Genomic DNA, 24935 nt, shown 5'->3' with positions numbered 1-24935 from the left:
AATATTTTTGTTTTAATTTATACATATAAAAGAATATAGACGGTCCTAAAGTGTTAAAAAAAACATTCAAATAAGTTTGCATTTATGACAATATTGTTTACAGCTTCACCCTTTTAAGATGTAGAGAAGGGAATTAAATGAGTTCTGCACACCAGAATGTCGTAAATTCTATTACAATCAACTTTCAGTTACCAACAGTATTAACAATAATATCAAGGAACATTGTGTATTCCAAACAACTGAAAACATAATTTAGACCTAAGACTCCATACCATTAAATCGCATACCTTGTGTTCATTTTTAGTTTTCTATTAATATTGAAAATACTGAAATAATGTAATTTCAATGCAGACAAATCATTCACTGGTATGAGTCACATATTGAAGGGAAAAAGAAGAAAAACTGTGATTGTATGGTTTTGACATTTGGGTCTCAAGAGGAATTGAAAATAGATGGCTCCACACACATGCCCAGGGAAGAGCAAACCCTTTGAATAGTGTAGAAGTGTGTGAAAACCTTATGCCCCAATGTATCTTACCTCCTTTATCTCTGTGCTACTTTGACATATTGTGCAACTTATGATAAATCGCCCCATTTTGTCTCAGAGTCCTCAACTCTCCTCTCTCTATTTCACTGATTTGAGTTGTAAGGAATGGACAAAACTGTCACTCAGAAATCGCAACAAAAAAGCTTTCCTTCTCTAATTCCTTCTGAACGTTTGTTTAATAAAAGTGTCACATTAGAGAAGTCGTCATCATACAAAAGGACTGTGATAGAAACATGAAGGGAAAAAAAGATGAATAACAGAGCTTAGTCGAGTGAAACGTTATAATGGCCTTATTAGTAATCAAATGGGTAAGACTAATAACATTCACGAATAACCATTTATAAATAGTTTAAAACTATTAAGTATTTCATTATTAGTAGACATTCATAGATGTATATAAGCGTTTAAAACATTTACAATGGTTTATTCATTGAAGTTATAAAGTGTAACCCACAAATGTTACCGTTGAAGAAAGTACTGCCCACACAAGGAGCACAATTTTACTTATTTTGATATTCCAACTATTGTGGGATGCAAAGCACATTTTAGACAAAGTTTCCACTCAGATGTCTTGAATCATGCTGATTTGGTGGAGGGGAGGACAGTACATATGACTAGACCAGGGATGGGGTCTCAACTTACTGTTGCGAGTTACAATAAAAGACAAAGTGCAATTTAAAAAAAATTGGGTTGTGCATCAGCAGTCAATTAGCCCAGGTCAGCTTAGATAGTCTAGCGGCCAGCTAATTTACCAAACTTGTAGTAAGCATGGTCGAATGACCGACCGGTTGATAATCAGTTACCATATTAAAAACTGCAAACATTTGCCTCCGCCCTATGGCAAAAAGTGTAGAATTGCAGGAAATTAACTTTAAAACTAAAATGTGTTCTTCACTGTCATGAGGGAGGAGCACTAAAATGTTTTGCTCGCAAGGTAGGCGGGGCAGATTGTGGGTAAGCAGACCCACGAGCCACTGCATGAGTTTTTTGTGCCCCCACCTATAGCCTAAGCTTAGCATTGAAGTTGTTCCAGTGTATAAGGTCTCAGCTTGTCCGTGACATACCCAGTCACGCTTAAAAATAAATCACTGCTAGCTTGTGCGTTAGAGAGTGTTGATTGTACAGTCGTTTTGTATGGATGTCTTCACTTGTGGGCATACTAAATATATATATATTTTGTCATAGTAATATATACTTTGTACATGTAAATCAATGTTTGAGTGCATTTACAAACGGTTGGTGGGGGCCCTGCGCTTGAAAGTGGTAGACGATACCAACACTTCCAATCACTTTACCTTAAACAATTCAATCAGAATTGCTTTCCTGTTCCTTCCCCGAGAGGAGAACAAATCAGATGGCTGAATATTAAACTGCTAAAATCGCAACAGTATCAAGCAGGCGACCTACCATTCTAATATACATCTGGACAGTGGACACCAATAAGACATTTCTTAACATTGGGCAGCAGTTAAAATACCTCTATCCTATCCCATTGCAACACTGGGCTATAACATGTATTTTTCCATTTATTTTCACTATGGGGTTATCATCGATGATGTGGATCTGAGAGTGGAGCTTCTTGGCAATTGTCATTAAAGATATGTCTATCACGAGACTGAATATCAACAGATATCAATAGATTTAAATGGTTAACACTGGCTAGCAAGTCTGAGCCAAGTCTCAGCACAATCTCACCACAAGCCGTCTCACCTTTAATACAACGGAATGGGTGAGGGACAGAAATCAGGTGTGCACAATCCTCAACCCATAGAAATACCAATTATATTCATTCTATTTCTGTGCCCCAACCTCCCCCATGAGATTAGTGTCCCAGTCTGCAGGAGAGAGGGCCATCAATATCCTGCCAAACCACACAGAAGACATTAAAAAAAAATAGAATTTAAAAAAAGTTCCTCCAATCTGGCAACCAATCTGTAGGTTTGATTCGTCGTGTTTGGGTAGCCTTGGAGGCATCGCTTCATTCTCAAGTCTTTTTTTCGACACTCCAATGTCCATCCAAGTACACACGTTTGCGAAGCGCAGCAGAGTTCCGTGAGGGCGTCAGCGGAGTCACTCGTGGACGTCCCAGATTTCAGACAGCAGCGGCGGGAGCTTCTTGTCCTGGAGGCGCAGGGCGAAGACCTGCTCAGAGTGGACGCTGCTGAGGGTGCGGAGGCTGACCAGCTTCATGAGCATGCGTGGAAACATCAGGTGATCCTAGACAGAAGAGAAAGTGTTTTTTAACCCAATTTCGTAATATCCAATTGTTTTTAGTAGTTCCTCTCGTCTCATTACTACAACTCCCGTACGGGCTCGGGAGAGACGAAGGTCGAGAGTCATGCGTCCTCCCAAACACAACCCAACCAAGCCGCACTGCTTCTTAACACAGTGCGCATCCAACCCGTAAGCCAGCGGGTCGGAGAAAACACCGTGCCCCTAGCGACCTGGTCAGCGTGCACTGCCAAACCCTCCTGAACCCGGACGATGCTAATTGTGCGTCGCCCCATGGAACTCCCGGTCGTGGCCAGCTGCGACAGAGCCTGGGCTCGAACCCAGAGTCTCTGGTGGCACAACTAGCACTGCAATGCACTGCGCCACCCGGGAGGCCCAAGAAAGATTATTTTAACCCTGTTCATAATTCAGTTGTGGGGATCAATAAATGTTGTATTTTTTAACCTAACATTTTCATTTCACTTTCTATTTGGATTTTCCCACTCATGACCTACATTTCAATACATTTCCTGTACCGACTGGAATTGAAAACGGAATTCAACTCAATGCGGACTCAAGGGTGCATGTGACAACTGAATCCTCAAAACCTACACATGGCGGCTTGTACAAGGTAAATCATTTACACTGCTCAAAAAAATAAAGGGAACACTAAAATAACATCCTAGATCTGAATGAATGAAATATTCTTATTAAATACTTTTGTCTTTACATAGTTGAATGTGCTGACAACAAAATCACACAAATTATCAATGGAAATCTAATTTATCAACACATGGAGGTCTGGATTTGGAGTCACACTCAAAATTAAAGTGGAAAACCACACTACAGGCTGATCCAACTTTGACGTAATGTCCTTAAAACAAGTCAAAATGAGGCTCAGTAGTGTGTGTGGCCTCCACGTGCCTGTAGGACTTCCCAACAATGCCTGGGCATGCTCCTGATGAGGTGGTGGATGGTCTCTCCTGAGGGATCTCCTCCCAGACCTGGACTAAAGCATCCGCCAACTCCTGACAGGCTGTGGTGCAACGTGGCGTTGGTGGATGAGCGAGACATGATGTCCCAGATGTGCTCAATTGGATTCTGGTCTGGGGAACGGGCGGGCAAGTCCATAGCATCAATGCCTTCCTCTTGCAGGAACTGCTAACACACTCCAGCCACATGAGGTCTTGCATTGGGAGGAACCCAGGGCCAACCGCACTAGCATATGGTCTCACAAGGGGTCTGAGGATCTCATCTCGGTACCTAATGGCAGTCAGGCTACCTCTGGCGAGCACATGGCCCCCCAAAGAAATGCCACCCCACACCATGACTGACCCACCGCCAAACCGGTCATGCTGGAGGATGTTGCAGGCAGCAGAACGTTCTCCACGGCGTCGCCAGACTCTGTCACGTCTGTCACATGTGCTCAGTGTGAACCTGCTTTCATCTGTGAAGAGCACAGGGCGCCAGTGGCGAATTTGCCAATCTTGGTGTTCTCTGGCAAATGCCAAACGTCCTGCACGGTGTTGGGCTGTAAGCACAACCCCCACCTGTGGACGTCAGGCCCTCATATACCACCCTCATGGAGTCTGTTTCTGACCGTTTGAGCAGACACATGCACATTTGTGGCCTTCTGGAGGTCATTTTGCAGGGCTCTGGCAGTGCTCCTCCTGCTCCTCCTTGCACAAAGGCAGAGGTAGCGGTCCTGCTGCTGGGTTGTTGCCCTCCTACGGCCTCCTCCACATCTCCTGATGTACTGGCCTGTCTCCTGGTAGCGCCTCCATGCTCTGGACACTACGCTGACAGACACAGCAAACCTTCTTGCCACAGCTCGCATTGATGTGCCATCCTGGATGAGCTGCACTACCTGAGCCACTTGTGTGGGTTGTAGACTCCATCTCATGCTACCACTAGAGTGAAAGCACCGCCAGCATTCAAAAGTGACCAAAACATCAGCCAGGTAGCATAGGAACTGAGAAGTGGTCTGTGGTCCCCACCTGCAGAACCACTCCTTTATTGGGGGTGTCTTGCTAATTGCCTAGAATTTCCACCCGTTGTCTATTCCATTTGCACAACAGCATGTGAAATGTATTGTCAATCAGTGTTGCTTCCTAAGTGGACAGTTTGATTTCACAGAAGTGTGATTGACTTGGAGTTACATTGTGTTGTTTAAGTGTTCCCTTTTTCTTTGAGCAGTGTATATAATAACTAGGGCACTCACGTTTGGTCTCTTTATCATGATGTAAGAACGAAGTGCGTCCACATACGGCTGCTGCAGTCGCTCCACCAGTTCATGGTCCTGCACATTGGGCCGGTCTGGGAAACATACATATACAGCTGAATGTTTTATACCCAATACAATGCATAGATATCTGTTGAATATTACTTCCTACATATGGGGAAGGTCTTTGTAGTACCCAGGTCAAGACATTAATATTTTGATATCCCGAATTCTTCCGCTTTTAGGCAAAGAGACCAGCGAGGCGAGTGAAAATAACTTTGATGGTGAACTTTCCGTGCCGCTACCATTCACTCAAAGTGGAAAATAGACATACGTAGTGAACTCCTCAGCAAACGCATGCAGTGCCTTCAGAAGGTGTTCACACCTTTTTAGGATAAAAAGAAACAGAACAGAGCTAAGCACAGGCAAAATCCTACAGGAAAACCTGGTTCAGCCTGCTTTCCAACAGATACTGGCAGACAAATACACCTTTCAGCAGGACAATAATCTAACACACAATGCCACATATACACTGGAGTTGCTTACCAAGATGACTGAATATTTCTGAGTGGCCTAGTTACAGTTTTGACTTAAATAGGCCTACAATTCTATGGCAAAACTTGAAAATGGCTGTCTAGCAATGATCGAACAAACTTGACAGAGCTTGAAGAATTATTGTAATAATGTGCAAATATTGTACAATCCAGGTGTGCAAAGCTCGTAGAGACTTAACCAGACACTCACAGCTGTAAATCGCTGCCGAAGGTGATTCTAACATGTTTTGTGAATAGTTATGTAAATTAGATGTTTTTAAATTTTTCAATACATTTGCTACATTTTCTAAAAACTTGTTTTCACTTAGTCATTATGTGGGTATTATATGTAGATAACATATTCAGTCAATTTTAAATAGGTCATGGGGTATGAATACTTTCTGAAGGCACTGCATCATTAACTGTCATTCTATTTATTGAAAAGTTTTTCAAAATATCTACAGCCACCTTATTACTTAATTTCCTGACCCCTGGTCATATTTTCACCTGAAACCCTGTAGAATCTTTAAAAACAGCGCTGTTCCCATGAATTTGTTTGTTTTCGGGACGCTTCCGCATATGATTACTAGGGATGCACAATATGTCAGTGACAATATTGGTATCGGCCGATAACTTAAATCGATATTGCAAAGAAAATATTTTATATTGGTATCGGCCCAGAATATCCACATACGTGAGTCCCTAATGATTACGACAATGTCCAGACCTTTGTAATAAAGGGACCTTGCATATGGGCTCTGTTCCACACTAGCATACCACTTGACCTCTGACCTGCAGAGAAGATGTTAATGGCGATGAGCAAAGCATACTCCGCCTCGTCCAGGTGCAGGTCGTTCATGCCCTTGGAGAACTCAAAGATGGGGTTGATAAACTCCAACTGCAGCCCTGAGGGGGATGAGAGGGAAATACAGACAGAGGGAAACAAATATGGGTTAAGGGTAACAGGTCAATGTCTCTACAGAGTATGGCAGGGGTGGCGCCAAAGTTTCCTTAGGGGGGGGGGTGCGGGATCTTCCTTGATTTGAGGGAGGTGTGTAATACACACACACACACACACACGTTCAAAAGTTTGGGGTCACTTAGAAATGCCCTTGTTTAAGAAAAAATATAATTTTTTTGGTCCATTACAAAAACATCAAATTGTACCTGGAAACAGCTGATTTATGTAATATCTACATAGGCGTACAGAGGCCCATTATCAGCAACCATCACTCCTGTGTGCCAATGGCACGTTGTGTTAGCCTTTTAAAATGTTAAACTTGGATTAGCTAATTGATCATTAGAGTTGCAAAGAAAAAGCCATATATCACGGGCCAATAAATAAAAAAGATTAAGATGGGCAAAAGAACAGACACTGGACAGAGGAACTCTGCCTAGAAGGCCAGCATCCCGGAGTAGCCTCCTCGCTGTTGACGTTGAGACTGGTGTTTGCAGGTACCATTTAATGAAGCTACCAGTTGAGTCTTGTGAGGAGTCTGTTTATCAAACTAGACACTAATGTACTTGTCCTCTTGCTCAGTTGTGCACCGGGGCCGCCCACTTCTTTCTATTCTGGTTAGAGACAGTTTGCGCAGTTCTGTGAAGGGAGTAGTACACCGCATTGTACGAGATCTTCAGTTTCTTGCCAATTTCTCGTATGGAATAGCCTTCATTTCCCAGAACAAGAATAGACTACCGAATTTGAGACGGTCTTTGTTTTTGGCCATTTTGAGCTGTAATCGAACCCACAAATGCTGATGCTCAACTAGTCTAAAGGCCAGTTTTATTGCTTCTTTAAAATCAGGACAACAGTTTTCAGCTGTGCTAACAATTGCAAAAGGGTTCTCTCATGATCAAGTAGTCTTAAAATTATAAACTTGGATTAGCTAACAACGTGCTATTGGAACACAGGAGTGATGGTTGCTGATAAATGTAGATATTCCATAAATTTTAATAAAAATCAGCTGTTTCCAGCTACAATAGTCATTTACAAAATTAACAATGTCTATACTGTATTTCTGATCAATTTTACATTATTTTAATGGGGAAAAAAAGTTTTTCAAAAACAAGGACTTTTCTACGTGACCAAACTTAACGGTAGTGTATATACACACAGTACCAGACAAAAGTTTGGACACACCCACTTATTCAAGGGTGTTTCATGTTTTACTATTTTCTACATTGTAGAATAATAGTGAAGACATCAAAACTATGAAATCATGTACTAACCAAAGTGTTAAAGCTAAATATATTTTACATTTGAGATTCTTCAAAGTTGCCACCCTTTGCCTTGACAGCTTTGCACACTATGCATTCTCTCAACCAGCTTCATGAGGTGGAATGCATTTCAATTAACAAGTGTGCCTTGTTAAGTTAAGAAGGAAAAATTCCTCAATTTAACACATTTGAGCCAATCAGTTGTGTTGTGACAAGTTAGGGATGGTATACAGAAGATCTCTGTTTGGTAAAATACCAAGTCCATATTATGGCAAGAACAGCTCAAATAAGCAAAGAAAAACAGTCCATCTTTACTTTAAGACATCGTCAGTCAATCCAGAAAATTAAGAACTTTGAAAGTTTCTTCAAGTGCAGTCAAAAACCATCACACGCTATGAAACTGGCTCTCATGAGGACCACCACTGCTTCACTGAGTTCAAGTAACAGGCACATCAACATCAACTGTTCAGAGGAGACTGCCTTGAATGAGTAGGTGTCCAAACTTGACTGGTACTGTATATTAAAAAAATAAATTATTAAGTGGTAAAATGTCAGATAAAGACACGACTGATGCACATGGGGATATATTTGGTTTGTCTCCATGACAATCAGAAGCTGAGCTACGACCTAAAGTAAAGTCAAAGAAATTAGACTTTACTTGAGAAGTAATCTTGTGTGTGTGACTGCTGCTTTCAATTGATCTATTCACTTTTTTTTTTTAAAGATTGAGGGTTCATAAATTATAATAAAAACATTTAAGCGGAATAACATTTTTGGGAAGATGGGTGTAGACTTAATTTTCCTTATCCATTATTATGCTCATCAAGTAGCCTACCTAAAATATGTCATGAATCTTGTTAAACAACATGGAATTGCAGGAAATTACCTTCAAAAAAATAAAAGTAATTTATGTTAAAAAGGAGACCCTGGGGGGAAAAGGGTGGGAGCCCCTGGAGTATGGGGTACAGAACAAGAGGGAGTTGAAGGCGAGCAGCTTGTTTTTGACTGATTGCAGCTTGAATGTGGACCATGAACATCTCAGACCAACAAAATATGATGCTGTACCTGCTTTGGCAAAATCCTCCTTGTTATAACTGAAGTCCTTCAGGAACGTGATGCTCTCAATGGCAGGGTTGTATCTCCGCGATGTCTCCAGCAGCATGATCTGACAAAAAACAAGGCACATCTCAGTGACTGGGGATCAAGTGTGAAACATCCTGCAAAGTAGATAATCTACTTGACATATTGAGACATGTGATCCTGAAAACCAACATAATGCTATTGAGCCAGACATGATTCCCCCCTCCCAGTGGTCTTGACTACAAGTGTTTTTTTTTTGTGGGGTTTTTTAATAGGCGAAAGACAATATCAAGCCGGCATTTGGTATTACTGTATTTACCACTTTAACAAACCTGTGAGAAGATGAGGGGAAAGAGCAATACACTAGAAAAACTCACCTCAATGGTTGAGGTCTTCAGCAGGGCAATCTGGTCCTCTCTGGTGAGCTCTAGGAAGCCAGGTAACTGCTTGGCAAAGTCCACTATCTCCTGGACCGACATGATGGCCAGCTCAGTGAAGTGGGCAAAGCGCTGCTGCCGCACCTCCCTGTTCTGAGGGTCCTGACTCTGGGGCCACGGCTGGAAATTAGATGAGACAAAGACATCAATAGATTAACGAACAAATTATTCAATTCAATATTTTTTTACATAAAAAAAAATAAAAACACCTAATACAATGCAGAAATTTCACCATGTGCTCAGAGCTGCTGAACTACCAACAATTGTCTGGATGACAGTTCATTTGTCCAAAATTCAACAGTAAGAATATTTTTTGCAGTATTCTTGGCTAACATGTCTTTGAACGTGCGGAGGTGGTGTGTAAATATTGTGGAATGCAGAAATGTTGTATTCCACCTACACATCAAGATGACGTTTTCATACCAATTCTTACATTAGTGTAACTGTCAATCAATCAAAACTGTTTAAGATATCTAAGCATGCCATATGTTGGTAGTTTGCCCTGTGGCGTCAAAGGATTGGGACACTCAGAGACAATCACCGTGACTTTGGGCCGGTCGATGAACGAGCGCTTGTTGCACTGCTTCTGCATGGCCACCAGCTTCTCGATCATCTCCAACTGCTCAGGCGCCAGCGGGACCACCTCTGGCACCGGGGTGGGGGTCACCACGGCAGACGTGCGTGCAGTCTCTTCCTCGTTCTTCTTCATCTTTTTCACTCGGATCTGCTCCTCTGAGAGAACGCCTGTGGGTGCCAGGAACACAATCAACACAGTAATGAAAAGTAGGAAAAATAAGTACTACCATAGTTTGGGAAGTAAATTTCAATGATGTACTTCAGCTTTTTATAGAAAGCATCTTCTGTTTTTTTGAAAAACCCCTACATTTCCCGACAGATCTAAGGAAAAGGTCCCAAAAAAAGCACAGGTATTTCTGAAGCTAAAGATGTATGTATGTATGTATATATATATATATATATATATATATATATATATATATATATATATATATATATATATATATATATAAAAATATTAAAAAAGGGAACCGTGGCAACCACAACTCACATTGCTCCAGCATGCCCGCTTCACGGCACTTGCGCAGCCGACACTGCTGGCACTTGCGGCGCATGTACATGTCCATCTCGCAGCGGCCGTTGTTCTTGCACGAATACTGGGCACTCTTGATGACGCTGCGGCGGAAGAAGCCCTTGCAGCCCTCGCAGCTCAGCACATTGTAGTGGAAGCCTGAGGCCTTGTCCCCGCACACGCTGCACACCTCGTTTCCCAGCATCTTGGGGGCTGGACCCTTCTTCCTCTTCACCGGCTGGCCCTCTGTGGAAATACATAAAATAAATGTACTATCAATAGATGATATGCAAATATCAGAGAAAACAGTAAATGCATACATGTACTCTCAATATACTATATGGAACTATCTGGGAAAATATAGGTATGTATTCTAAATATATAAGATGAGACAGATTAGCCTGATGCTTGGACCAGTCCGACTGGTTTGATGACATTACTGAACACACAGGTGTCAGGTCTCCCTCACAAAATAGGTCTCTTGAACTCAAATGGGAATTTATAAATAAACAAAAGGTTAAATCAAACCAAAATACAAAAACATGCGCACCTGTGTTGGCAGGCATGCTGCCGGCGGGGTCGGCCTTGATGTCACTGGGCTCCATGGGCAATGGGCTGCTCTCCTCAGCTAGTGAGGAAGGCCTTTTCTGGGGGGAGCTGGAAAACCCTGCATGGTCAGGTGGTTCCAGGGGGAGGAGGTTGCCCTCATGCTTCATTTCTGCACTGCTGCGGTCGTCACCACTGCAGAGGCAGTCCAGCTGCAGCTCTGGGTCCCCGTCAAACACCTCACCTGTGATACGGGGCGGCAGATAGCCTAGTGGTTAGAGCGTTGGACTAGGAACCGAAAGGTTGCAAGATCAAATCCCCGAGCCGACAAGTTAAAAATCTGCCGCTGAAAAAGGCAGTTAACCCACTGTTCCTAGGCCGTCATTGAAAATAAGAATTTGTTCTTAACTGACTTGCCTAGTTAAATAAAAAAGTAAAACAAATAAACAGAAACACACATTGTAGGGTGCCCAATCAAAAACGCATCTTTTGACCAATGGGTCAAATAATGTTAATTGTGTAGATCAGTGGTTGTCAACTGGTTTTGCCTAAGGACCCAAATTGAACCAGGTTGTCTCAGTAGCAACCCAATATTCACATCACAAAAAAAAGTCACCAGAATACAATCTGGAAAACTATTTTATGCTATATTGATAGCAAATGTAGCAATTACATGACAAGAGCTCATCCCTTTCCACCTCTTTCAATGTCAATAATAAAATGATGCCCATATTCTTGATGACCTCACTGGTTTGAGACCACAGATCTACCAAAAAAATAGCACTAATAGCGCTACATTGAAAACGACTTAGTGAGTTCATACATCAGAAAAACAAGTGTGAAAATGTAAGTACATTAACATTCCACATACCTGGTTTAAGTTCAGACTGGAGTATTATTGTATTTTACCCACGACCCATTCAAAACGTTCAGTTCAGAATCGCTGGTGTAAATAATCTTCAAAACTCCAATAAATGTTTTACCCTTGTAAGATGGGCAGAATAAGGGTGAGTGAATAAAAAGACTGAGAACCCAGCTGATGAATGGGAGATAATGTAAATTCACATCAACAGTTCAAGAACTCAGTCAGATCATGACTAAAACATGGGGCTCTCTTACCATGACCAACATCTGTGATATCAGTCGCAGACAGTGTGGACATCTTCTGCACAGCAGCTTGTCATTACGAAATCAAATCTGCACCTGGGGGTAATAAAATAATATCATATAACTAATATAAAAGAGCCAATAGACACAAAAGACCACTTTATGTAAAGGAAAATGCCATAAAGTGAAAAAGTAGAAAGTGTGCCAGATCAAGTGCGCCTCTACGTGTGGTCTCAATTAAATAGCCTGTAGACTAGGCTATACAGGATGCAGAAGCACAGCACTCGTCTTTAACTTCCTAAATATGATAGGCTATAGTTTAAATAGACTCCAACACCGACTGGAAATAGATTTTACACTGCTTGAAAATCATCCGGTTCACATTCAGTAGATGCTCTTATCAAGGGCACAGACAGGTTCACCTTGAAGGCTCGGGGATTCGAACCAACAACCTTTCGGTTACTGGCCCAACTCTAACCGCTAGGGAACCTGCCGCCACAACTTATGCAAAATGTAGCTTAAGTCAAGAAAGTGTCCACTCTCCTTTATTTTGCCCCAATTACGCTTTCAAACTAAGTCTACCCGGGTTGGCTGATATAGCCCAATAATACCACCAGCCTAATATAAAATGGGCCACGTAAGAATCTCTGGTATTTTAAACTATTTATTTGGCTATTTTTGTGCATTATAATTTTTACTCGATTTTCTCCCGTCAAAGCTTTTAAAGTCACAATTGGCCTCATGGTGAAATCCCTGAGCAGTTTACTTCCTCTCTGGCAACGGAGTTAAGTAGTATCTTTGTAGTGACAGGGTGTATTGATATACCATCCAAAGTGGAATTAATAACTTAACCATGCTCAAAGGGATATTCAATGTCTGCTTTTTACATTTTTTGCCATCAACCAAATAGGTGCCCTTCTTCGCAAGGCATTAGAAAACCTTCCTGGTCTTTGTGGTTGAGTCTGTTTTAAATTCACTGCTCGACTGAAGGACTAACAGATGTGTGTGTGTGGGGTACAGAGATCAGTCCATCAAAAACACTATTATTGCACATGCAAATTAAGCAATGTTTTACTCATGTCAAAAGGAGTTGAATTAGTTGACAAGACATTTTAGCTTTTCATTTATTTGTTCAACTGTAGTTGAAATTGTCGGTCCATCATCTGGCATTAATTTCAACATCCACAAACGTTGTTTGGTCCTTAATTGGCCTTTAATTTGGCCCAAATCTAGACGTCCATGATTGGTTTAGATTTTGTCCGGTCCAAATCTGAACCGATCATAGACGTCCAGGTTTCAAAAGTTTGAACAGTACAATAGGAGTATAGTACAGTAAAGAAAAGTACAGTACTTTACTGTACTATAGAGTATAGTTCAGAACAGTACAATAGAATGGAGTAGAGTTTAGTACACAGTAGAGCACACTAGAGTTGAGCAGGGGTTGCATTAGAGTTCAGAAATCTGCATTTTCAAAACAACCTTAAAAAAATCTGTGTTTTAAACCATTTAACCTGGGTTATATATTGAAAGTATAGAGAGTGATCAGGGGCGTGCAACTATAGTGTTCCTTCACAGAAAATACATTAGTGCAACACATTCGGCATAAAATAGCTTAATTTTCATCAGATAACAGAAGTGCAACGCTATTTATAGCAGCCACAAATAAATGAGCTTACAATGAAAAAGAACTAGGTATTTTTTGTAAAAACTATTCACGGCCATCATATTTCTAATGTTCATCATAGAAAGAATGTAGCTAGCTACATTTTTTTATGTTTTTTGTTTAAAGTTCATCTTGCATATTACCGGAGAAAAGTAGGTTACACCTAGAAAAGTAGCTACACATCAGTCAGAGCGTTGTCTGCTGATAAAAACTCCCATTTGTGAATTCTCATCCGAGTGGAGAAGTGCAACTGAAGTACAGAATTCATGCTTACAATATGTAGCATTTTAGATCTGCGTTAACAAAACGCAGCAAGATCATTCTTAAGCGGCTACATTTTCTGTGTGAAAAATGCTGAATTCTGAGCTAACACGACCCTTGTTGAGTACACTATTATGTAGTGTACTATATTGTAATTACTGAGCTAAATTGTGCTGTACTTTGATGTCCAAACTTGCGCAACAGATGTCTATAATTGGTTTGGATTTGGTCCGGTCCAAATCCAACAAATTTGGTCTTGTATGGTGCCAGAGCTCATTAAAATAAATAGACAAGAGTGTAGAATAATACCCAAATATGCAAAGGAGGATATTGCATATTTTTACCTTTGTGTAGCTATTAAGGATACATCACCATGAAGAGAATGACATTCATATCTATAATTATGCAATTCTGTGTCGTACAGATCAGGGACCCATGATGAAATACCATTAGCATAATTCTGTTACCGGGTGTAAATCCACTTCACTTACTGTAGTTCAATAACCAACTGAGATGTTCAACATGTCAGTTGTCACCCCATTCTTTCTCCAGACATCTTTGAATCTTAATTTGGAGCAGTTATTTAACATTTTTAGGAAAACGTGATGACTTGTTACTGAAATTCTGCTACCAAACTTTGCATCTGCACAGTTCGAGTAAATGTGTTTTTATAAAATGTTCTGGGTCAATTCTTAAAAAGTAGTCCTTGTGCATAGAGTTTGAGATTCAAATGTTATTTTGATTGGTATCCATTTTAAGGGTCTCAGCGCAATTCCATTACTGTGGAACTGCCCATAACTAGGGCTTTAGTGATGTTGAAAATTTAGGAGACATTGAGGTTAAGTGGGTTGAAATCTTCCTAGAAGTCTGAAAAACATTACAAAAATGCTGTCTTTATTCATAAATAAATAAAATATTGAATGTTCCATGTGGTCTATATTAAAGGGCGCTTCGTTTAATCTAACAGGCATTAAAATATCAAAGGGATGCAAATTGTACTCTATTTGTAGAACAATTGATACCAACTGATTCTTTAACATATAAATGCCTCATGAGTTTAGTTCAACTGTCCCCATCAGAACCCAAAGCTGACATTATTTACAAACATTAGAGTAAAGTAAGTGTAAACAAACTGTATAGCCCCAAAACTAATGATTGTCAAAATTATACAATGTCGCAAAATTAAATTTGCACTAGTTGGCTGTACCTGCAACAAAAACGCCAGTATTTTTCCTTCGTCAGCATTGTTCAAACATGATCAACTAAGAAAAAAGCAGGACGGCAGGTGGCCTAGATTAAGAGCGTTGGGCAAGTAACCGAAAGTTTAATGGTTTGAATCACCGAGCCGATTAGGCTCTGATGTGTTGATGTGCCCTTGAGCAAGGCACTTAACTGTAATTGCTCCTGTAAATCCCTATGGATAAGAGCGTCTGCTAAATGACTATAATTTTTAACACTTTTAGCGGATTGCCGTCTGCCCTATCTTCAGATATGAGCATTGACATTGATTCAATGAAACATTTTGGCAAATGTAAGCATAATAAAATATTTTTAAAAAACAGACGTAGCATAGACCTGTTACTCGTTTGAGCGGCACAAGTGTATTGTGTGTCAGTGTGTTTAGGAGATTTACCAGAGAGACCGTTGAATTGGGCATCTGGTGTTCAACATACCTTTGACGTAATTGTTATGATCGGTCCATCTTGCCCATGTGAGACTGAAACCTCATTCAATGTGGCTGCTACCCTGGCATTGACAGATGAACAGCTTTAAAAAGGACAGGCCTGTGTGTTCCACTCAACAACAAAAAATACTAAATCCCTCTGTCCTCGGTCACGTGGAAGTTGTACGACAATAATATCTTCAGAGAAACGAACCCTTCTGCTTGTCAACACTCTGTGGGAGTCAGAGAGAAACAGAAAGAGGGAGTGAGGGGAGGCAGGGTGAAAACGGGAACACAGGAGAGGTAACTATCGGTCATTTGCATGGCTCTGAAATCCCCATAGGGCCTTGTGCTGCTCAAATCTTTTCCTCTTGGAGTGTGTCTAACCAGCCACTTCTCACAAAAACAACAAAAAAGGGGCCTAAAGTAGGCTAGTTAAGAGAACAAATCACAAGTTAGGGTGTAACAGTAGACTATTTGTATGGAACCGTTTGGTACGGGGACCTCAGGTCTGTCCTCATTGTGAACCCAAATTAATATAAAAAAATATATTTACAAAATAAAAAAACACTAGGCCTATAGGCTATGCCGGGTTGCAGGCCTATGCCGCGAGTAAATCTGAGCTGAAAAACACATTTCAGGCTATTCCATTAAAACAAAGCACGTTGTAATCAAAATTCTAATCTTAATTGGCGAATTTGAAACTGTGCTTTTGTGAGACGCAGCCAGGAACTAGTTTAAACCTCCCGTTTGGGAACATTGCATCTTCCCAGATTACAACAGCGAAGGACAGGGAGTGGATAAAACGTTAACAGTATGTCGCCACGCTCAACGAGAATAGCCTTCGCAGCTGCCAACACCTCAAACATGTCTACACAATCCAGGGCTCTCGCCACAGCCTGGGATCGAACCCGGGTCTGTATCGCAGCCGGCCGCGACCAGGAGACCCACAAGGCGGCGCACAATTGGCCCAGCGTCGTCGTCCGGGTTAGGGGAAGGTTTGGCAGGCTGGGATGTCCTTGTCCCATCGCGCTCCAGCAACTCCTTGTGGTTGGCCGGGCACATACACACTGACTTCGTCGCCAGCTGTACAATGTTTCCTCCGACATATTGGTGCGGCTGGCTCACGGGTTTAGCGGACATTGTGTCAAGAAGCAGCGCAGCTTGGCAGGTCGTGTTTCGGAGGATGCACGGCTCTTGACCTTCACCTCTACGGAGTCCGTACGGGAGTTGCAGCGATGGGACAAGACTACCAATTGGATATCACAAAATAGGGGAGAATTTTTTTCCCAAATAATTACACAGTAAAGTACAGATAACTCCAAAGAACTAATGAAGTAGTATTTTCACACCACTGCTTTTTACAAATTGATTATTGGGACAAACATTATTGAAATAATATTGTAATTTTATCTACACCCCCCCCCCCCCATCACTACTGACAACCCCAAATTGGCTATAGTTGTTTTAATCCATTGTTTTTAAACAAGTTTCAAATAAGTTTAAAACTAGCTTTTTGATATCATGGACTGTCAGTTGTATCCATAGCACTATCTATGAATGTGAGAGTGATTAGGCCTATATTTCTCCCAGCCCATTTCTAAAGAGTTACGACAAAAGAGGCTGGGCTGCCATTGAGATGAAAAACTAAGGAAGGATTGTTACATTAAAGACTTTTTGCCTATTCAAATATATTGTGTCCTAGGCTAACAATTTCCACTTTGGAGGACAGGAAAGCTGCAGCTGGTTTGAAAGCTCGAGTTGACTGGGTGAATGAGGTTCTTTGGGCTGTGGACCACTGACCTAAAGTCACCTCACTCAAGTCCAATGCTCTGTTGAGCTTGTCAGGTACCTTTGTCCAGGGAATGAGTGCTACTGTTCTCAAAGACAGGTAGAATCTATATCATAGGGGGCATTCACAATACATTTTAAAATCTTAAGGGGAAATCTGCATTAACTACATCCATTTTTTTTTTTTTTAATTCATGATATACACCCATTGATTCCTGAAGAGGCCTAATTCAAAAACCTGAAAGATATCCTTTTGGTCATAATAATTTATGAATTTATTCCCATGGCTTGAGGGAGTGGACATTGAGGCTGGAAGTTAAGAATATGCCCTTTAACCCATTTTATTCTGTACTTTATGCTAAGCCTGTCATGAGAACTATATGGAACGATCCCCTCACTTGTAAACATGGGATTGTTACTGAACAATGGTGATGATACCATTCAAAGCATTAATAAAAATACAAAATGTTGCTAATGCCCAAGTTTCAGTACCTCCTTTGATGGGGAGCATGCATGTGAGCACGTACAATCTCACAGTAAAAGGCAGCAGAAGACCGAGCTCCATCACAGTAGAACATCTAGTGCCAGTAAGCAAATTGGGGTGTAACTTTTATTTTTCTCCTGAACGTCACATCAGCAGATGTAACTCTACTGGTTAAGCAAAAGTACTCCATACTCAGCACCGAAAACAGTGTGTGAAAGGAAGATACAGTAACGTTAGCAGACTGACTATCCAAAAAGCACATTTTAGGGAATTTAAGGTAGAGAACTAGTCATTCTATTCCTATGAGTTTAGCCTCTGTTGACCCACTGAGGAAAGAAAAGTAACATCAAATTAAATTTCCCACACACAGGTAGAATTGGACACGGACACAATCACTAGCTTTGCTAGCTAGTAAAGGGATAATGTGATGCTCAATTAGCAGTTACCGTATAGGTACTGTTTGGAGTAGCACAGAGAACTTTTGACCAACCATAACAATACTATCCTCATTCTCAAGTTGGCCAAACATGTACAGTGCATTGTGAAAATATTCAGAACACTTCCCTTTTTCCAACATTTTGTTACGTTACAGCCTTATTCTAAAATGGGTTAAATAAATAATGTGCAATCTACACACAATACCCCATAATGACAAAGCAAAAACAAATAACATTTTTACAAAAGTATTATGTAAATAAGGTATTTCTGTTTTAAGTATTCAGACCTATTTCCACGAGACTGTAAACTGAGCTCAGGTCCGTGCTGTTTCCATTGATCATCCTTCAGATGTTTCTACAACTTCATTGGAGTCCAACGGTGGTAAATTCAATTGACTGGACATGATTTGGAAAGGCACACCGGTCTATATAAAGGTCCCGCAGTTGACAGTACATGTCAGAGCAAAAACCAAGCTGTGAGGTCGAAGGAATCGTCTGTAGAGCTTCGAGACAGGATTGTGTCATGGCACAGATCTGGGGAAGTGTACCAAACCATTTCTGCAGCATTGAAGGTCACAAAGAAAACAGTGGCCTCCATTAAATGGAAGAAGTTAGGAACCACCAAGGCTCTTCCTGGAGCTGACCGCCCAGCCAAACTGAGCAATCGGGGGAGAAGGGCCTTGGTCAGGGAGGTGGCCAAGAAACCGATGGTCATGCTGACAGAGCTCCAGAGTTTTTTTGTGGAGATGGGAGAACCATCTCTGCAGCACTCCACCAAATCAAGACTTTATGGTAGAGTGGCCAGATGGAAGCTACTCAGTGAAAGGCACGACAGCCCACTTGGTTTGCCAAAAGGCACAAAGTGCTCTCAGACCATGAGAAACCAGATTTTATGGTCTGCTGAAACCAAGATTGACTCTATACCCTGATTGCCAAACGTCACGTCTGGAGGAAACTTGGCACCATCAAGCTGTGGGGATGTTTTTCAGCAACAGGGACTGGGAGACTAGTCAGGATCCTTGATGAAAATCTGCTCCAGGATGCTCAGGTCCTCAGACTGGGGTGAAGGTTCATCTTCCAACAGGACAATGAGCCTAAACACACAGCCAAGACAACACAAGAGTGCTTCGGGACAGGTTTCTGAATGTCCTCGAGTGGCTCAGGCAGAGCCCGGACTTGAACATCTCTGGTGAGACCTGATAGAGCTTAAAGATCAGCAGAGAAGAATGAGAGAAACTCCCCCCAAAAAGGTGTGCCAAGCTTGTAGCGTCATACCCAAGAAGCCTCGAGGCTGCAATCGCTGCCAAAGGTGTTTCAATGAAGTACTGAGTAAAAGGTCTGAATACTTTTGTAAATGTGACACGTTTTTGCTTTGTCATTATGAGGTAGTGTGTGTAGATTGATGAGGGGGAAGAAAAATACATTTTAGGCTGTTAGTTAACAAAACATGGAAAAGGTGAAGGGGTCTGAATACTTTCCGAATGCACTGTAATCTTCTAAAAAAGTCAGTGTCCAGTTGCAAGTGGTTCATTGGAGCATTTTCTAAATTCAGTTATTAAAAGAAATCCATGTTTTCCTTCATGAAGTAATCCAACAATGTGTACGTCACCATCTTGTCTAATTCAAATACTCTGTCATTGATCGAGACAGACGAGTGTCATAATGGCATAATGCACTTTGGGGTGGACCCACTGGAGTGTATGTTTTATTTTTACCTTTATTTAACAAGGCAAGTCAGTTAAGAACAAATTCTTATTTTTCAATGAAGGCCTAGGAACAGTTGGTTAACTGCCTTGTTCAGGGGCAGAACGACAGATTTTTACCTTGCCAGCTCTGGGATTCGAGCCAGCAACCTTTCGTTTACTGGCCCAACGCTCTAACCACTACGCTACCTGCCATGTGAAGCATGCGTTTATGTATTGTTCTATATACCGGTATGTGGAAGGGAGGGAAAGATTGACGTGTATGGTTATTGAGGTTGGACAGGGATGGAATGGATTTGGGGGATGGGGGAGGGTTTGTTAGCAGTTAGCTGGGCTCTTATTTTCTTAGTAGTACAGGATTAGGTAAGAGGGTTTAGTTTCTCTTAATGTTTCTTTATTCATTTAGTCTCTAAGCTGTGATTGACTACACTACAGTAGGTGGCGGCATGCATCTCTAACGTTTGTTCACGGACCGCTATAATCTTATAGAAGGGGTAGACACTAGAGGTCGACCGATTATGATTTTCAACGCAGATACCAATTATTGGAGGACCAAAAAAAAGCTGATACCGATTAACCGGACAATTTTTTTATAATAATTACAATTACAACAATACTGAATGAACACTTATTTTAACTTGATATAATAAATCAATAAAATCAATTTAGCCTCAAATAATGAAACATGTTCAATTTGGTTTAAATAATGCAAAAACAAAGTGTTGGAGAAGTAAATGTGCAATATGCACCATGTAAGAAAGCTAACTTTTCAGTTCCTTGCTCAGAGCATGAGAACATATGAAAGCTGGTGGTTCGGTTCCTCTTAACATGAGACTTCAATATCCCAAGGTAAGAGGTTTTAGGTTGTAGTTAATATAGTATTTATAGGACAATTTCTCTCTATACCATTTGTATTTCATATACCTTTGACTATTCAATGTTCTTATAGGCACTTTAGTATGCCAGTGTAACAGTATAGCTTCCGTCCCTCTCCTCGCTCCTACCTGGGCTCGAACCAGGAACACGTCGACAACAGCCACCCTCGAAGCACCGTTACCCATCGCTCCACAAAATCCGCGGCCCTTGCAGAGCAAGGGGAATAACTTCTCCAAGTCTCAGAACGAGTGACGTTTGAAACACTAACTAGCTAGCCATTTCACATTGGTTACACCAGCCTAATCTCGGGAGTTGATAGGCTTGAAGTCATAAACAGCGCTGTGCTTGCGAAGAGCTGCTGGCAAAACCCACGAAAGTGCTGTTTGAATGAATGCTTACGAGCCTGCTGCAGCCTACCGTCGCTCAGTCAGACTGCTCTATCAAATCATAGACTTTATTATAACATAATAACACTTCGCGGCTGAGCTGTTGTTGCTCCTAGGCCTTTCCACTTCACAATAACAGCACTTTTAGTTGACCGGGGCAGCTCTAGCAGTGCAGAAATTTGACGAACTGACTTGTTGGAAAGGTGGCTTTCTATGACTGTGCCACATTAAAAGTCACTGAGCTCTTCCGTAAAGCCATTCTACTGCCAATTTTTGTGTATGGAGATTGCATGGTTGTGTGCTCGATTTTTATACACGTCAGAAACGGTTAGGGTCTTGGCCCCTAAGACCCTCAAACTTTATAGATGCACAATTGAGAGCATCCTGCCGGGCTGTATCACCACCTGGTACGGCAATTGCACAGCCCGCAACCGCAGGGCTCTCCAGAGGGTGATGCGGTCTGCCCAACGCATCACCAGGGGCACACTGCCCGCCCTCCAGGACACCTACAGTACCCAATGTCACAGGAAGGCCAAAAAGATCAACCACGCGAGCCACAGCTTGTTCACCCCGCTATCATCCAGGTGGTCAGTAGAGGTGCATCAAAGCCGGGATCGAGAGACAAAAAAAAACTGCTTCTATCTCAGCGCCATCACTGTTAAATTGCCATCACGAGCCAGCTACCACCCCGTTACTCAACCCGGCACCTTAGAGGCTGCTGCCCTATATACATAGAACCACTGGTCACTTTAATAAAATGTTTACATACTGTTTTACTCATTTCATATATGTAAACTGTCATCAACTCTACTGTATTTTAGTCAATGCCACTCTGACATTGCTCGTCCTAATATTTATATATTTCTGAATTCCCTTATTTAATTTGAGGTGTGTATTGTTGTTAATTGTTAGATATTACTGCACTGTTGGAGCTAGGAACACAAGCATGTCACTACACCCGCAATAACATCTGCTAAATATGTGTATGTGACCAATAAAATTTTAGATTAGATTTTAAAATGGAAAAGATGGCAGCCTACACATTGTTGGATTACTTCATGGAGCAAAACATTTTAATAACAGAGCATTTTCTAAATTCAAATGAACCACCTGCAACTAGACAGACATTTTACAAGATGCGTGTTTGGCCAAATCGAAAATGAAGATAGTGTCACCAAGTTACGGTTGATTAAAAACTTGGTTTAACTGTGTTAAACCAAACAGTACCTCTGACCGGGCAACTCCAGAAGGTGTATTTCCTTCTGTTGAAGCCATTATGTTGTTGATTTACTTCTGTGTTGCATCACCCAACTTCTGTTGAGCTTCAGATAGCATTATCCTAACATTATCCTGTAAAATGTCTTGCTAAACTTGGGAATTCATTTTTCGGTCAATGACAGCAAGCTGTCCAGGCCCTGAGGCAGCCCCAAACCATGATGCTCCCTCTACAATCCTTTACAGTTGGGTTGAGGTTTTGTTGGTGTGCTCCGCCTTTTTTTCCTCCACACAGAGTGTGAGGCAGCAGGTAGCCTAGTGTTTAGAGCGTTGGACTAGTAACCAAAAGGTTGCCAGATCGAATCCCCGAGTTGACAATGTAAAAATCTGTTATTCTGCCCCTGAACAAGGCATTTAACAAGGCACTGTTCCATGAAATTAATAATGTGCTTAACTAAGTTAAATAAAGGCTAATGGAACATAACATTGTTAACCCGTTACAATCTGCTAGCTATGCAATCAAACACATTGAACAACCCATGTTCAAAAACAACTAATCTCATTTGTAAGAATTGTCTGAAAAGTTGAGCACGGGCTCCATTAGTCACCATCATCTTTGATGTCAAATTTAGCGGCAGGGTAGCCCAGCGATAAAGAACCTTGTTCGAATCCCCGAACCGGCTTGGTGAACAATCCGCCGATGTGCCTTAATTGCTCTTGTAAATCGCTCTGGATAAGAGCGTCTGCTTATTAATGGCTAAAATGTACCTATGAAATTGTACCTCGCTAACTTATGTGACAACACTGTCCTGCTATTGAAGTTATGTTGCAATATGGCAAGATCCCAACGTACGATTTCGCAATCAAGTCATGACCATTGGGGTAGTTAGATAGCTAACGATAGTTAACTAACCGCCAGCAAACTAGATTGTTTTCTGATGACATCAGTTATGTTGACGTTAGCTGGCTAAATAGGTAGCGTTAGCTAGGTAACTACTAGTAGCTAGCAAGTTGTTCACGCAGCAAGCTAAGCACAACTCATTTAAACTTGACAAACACTTCACATTTTAGCTGTTAGACGTCTGTGGCTCGTCGTGCGTTGTTTTTCTATAGCTGGTTAATTAGAAAAGAGCTTACTAGCTAATGTTAGCTCGTTCGGTAAACTAATACAGACAGGCTTAGCACGCTAACGTTAACTAAGGCTCAAGGGCTAACTCTGGCTGGTGGTGGATTCTAGCTACCAAGTTCGTCAGCTAGCTATTCCAGTAGGCCGAAAAAGACAACTGTATCATGTCTAAACTGGCATCTCAAGACAAACTATCCTAAGCAACACAAAAAGGTCAGAATTGGTGGCTTGCCTGAGTTTGTAACCGATAGTTACCCCGTTTCGTAGCGACTAGCCAGACAGAGCCCACGAAGTCCTGATGCACGGTTGGTGTATTCAATCATGTGACTTGAGCAGGAAATAGGTAGAGCTAGGCCTAAATAAATTTCACCCGACGCAAAGATTTGTCAGAGTTGACACATAGCTAGACACAACTAAAATACATTATTACGAATGTCACTTATTTAACTGCACCAGCCCGGCCTTGTCCAAAACCTTTTGATCGATAGCACACGACGTCACAACGACAATTTATAAACTCGCTCCTTTTTGAAGAGGGGTCGCAATGTATGCTGCATTCAAAACAACTGTGAACTCGGAAAACTACAAGGTCAAATTATGACCTCGGTGATCTTCATGTGGAGATATAGAAAGAGGCCCGAATTCTGGAGTTGGAATTCCAAATTGGAAGACTGTTCAAATTTTGGACCGTTCAAATCCAAGTTAGTTTTTTTCCGAGTTCAAAGTTGTTTTGGACGCACTGAAGTCGGTTATTTCCGAGTTCCAAGCTCCCAGTTGTTATGAGCGGCAGTATTTCTGGAATATGTGGGGACTTTAGCAAACGATATCATTCCTGCCATGGTTTTATTTAATTTGTTTAACCTTTATTTTAATCAGGGAGTCATACTGAGACCAATGTCTCTTCTACAGATGAGCCCTGGGTGACAAATTACAGACAATACACATCAAAATATAAATACGAAAAGCAGAGCAGAAAGAAAACACGGTCAAAGAATGTATTTCCATGTTAGATCACAGAGGTCATGGTGGTCTGGAACCATGCTCATCCTCCAGGCGGCGAAAAGGAGCATTGCTTTGGTTACCGAATGCCATAGAAAAATATTATAGTTTAATGTCGTTCTGCCCCTGAACAAGACAGTTAAGCCACTGTTAAGCCGGTAGGCAGTCATTGTAAATAAGAATTTGTTCTTAACTTACTTGCCTGGTTAAATCAAAAGGAAACAATGGCTTCAGTCCAAACACTTAAAAGACAAACTCTTCAAATTAATTGGACACTGCTGGTGCCGTCTGACGAGTACACACTTGCTAGGTGAGGAAGGAATGATTCGTGCTTTTAAACCCACA

General features: G+C 41.4%; 1 protein-coding gene across 10 annotated transcripts; it reads right to left on the bottom strand.

Moving 5' to 3' along the window:
- nr1h3 (nuclear receptor subfamily 1, group H, member 3) lies at positions 1-24926 on the bottom strand. 10 transcript variants are annotated; one of them, XM_036979136.1, is made up of 12 exons: positions 24789-24901; positions 15584-15806; positions 11999-12082; positions 11751-11863; positions 10884-11123; positions 10313-10579; positions 9788-9990; positions 9187-9366; positions 8795-8894; positions 6290-6418; positions 4980-5074; positions 139-2764 (listed from the first exon to the last, which is right to left on the bottom strand). In XM_036979136.1, exons 5-12 carry the CDS (start codon positions 11047-11049, stop codon positions 2618-2620), a joined length of 1287 nt encoding a protein of 428 aa, XP_036835031.1. In that variant the 5' UTR covers positions 11050-11123; positions 11751-11863; positions 11999-12082; positions 15584-15806; positions 24789-24901; the 3' UTR covers positions 139-2617.
- Positions 24927-24935: the final 9 nt, after the last annotated feature.

This window comes from Oncorhynchus mykiss, chromosome 6 (genome assembly GCF_013265735.2).
Source record: "Oncorhynchus mykiss isolate Arlee chromosome 6, USDA_OmykA_1.1, whole genome shotgun sequence".
Lineage (NCBI taxonomy): Eukaryota > Metazoa > Chordata > Actinopteri > Salmoniformes > Salmonidae > Oncorhynchus > Oncorhynchus mykiss.
This window is presented reverse-complemented; position numbering and strand designations above follow the sequence as displayed.

Bases quoted from the DNA above. Each gene is read 5' to 3' on its own strand.
- nr1h3 (XM_036979135.1), bottom strand. From the start codon at position 12,041: ATGTCCACACTGTCTGCGACTGATATCACAGATGTTGGTCATG. The intron at 11,124-11,998 runs GTAAGAGAGCCC...CCCGTATCACAG, and splicing joins TATCACAGATGTTGGTCATG to GTGAGGTGTTTGACGGGGAC. The intron at 5,075-6,289 runs GTATGCTAGTGT...TATGTTTCCCAG, and splicing joins TGCAGGTCAGAGGTCAAGTG to ACCGGCCCAATGTGCAGGAC.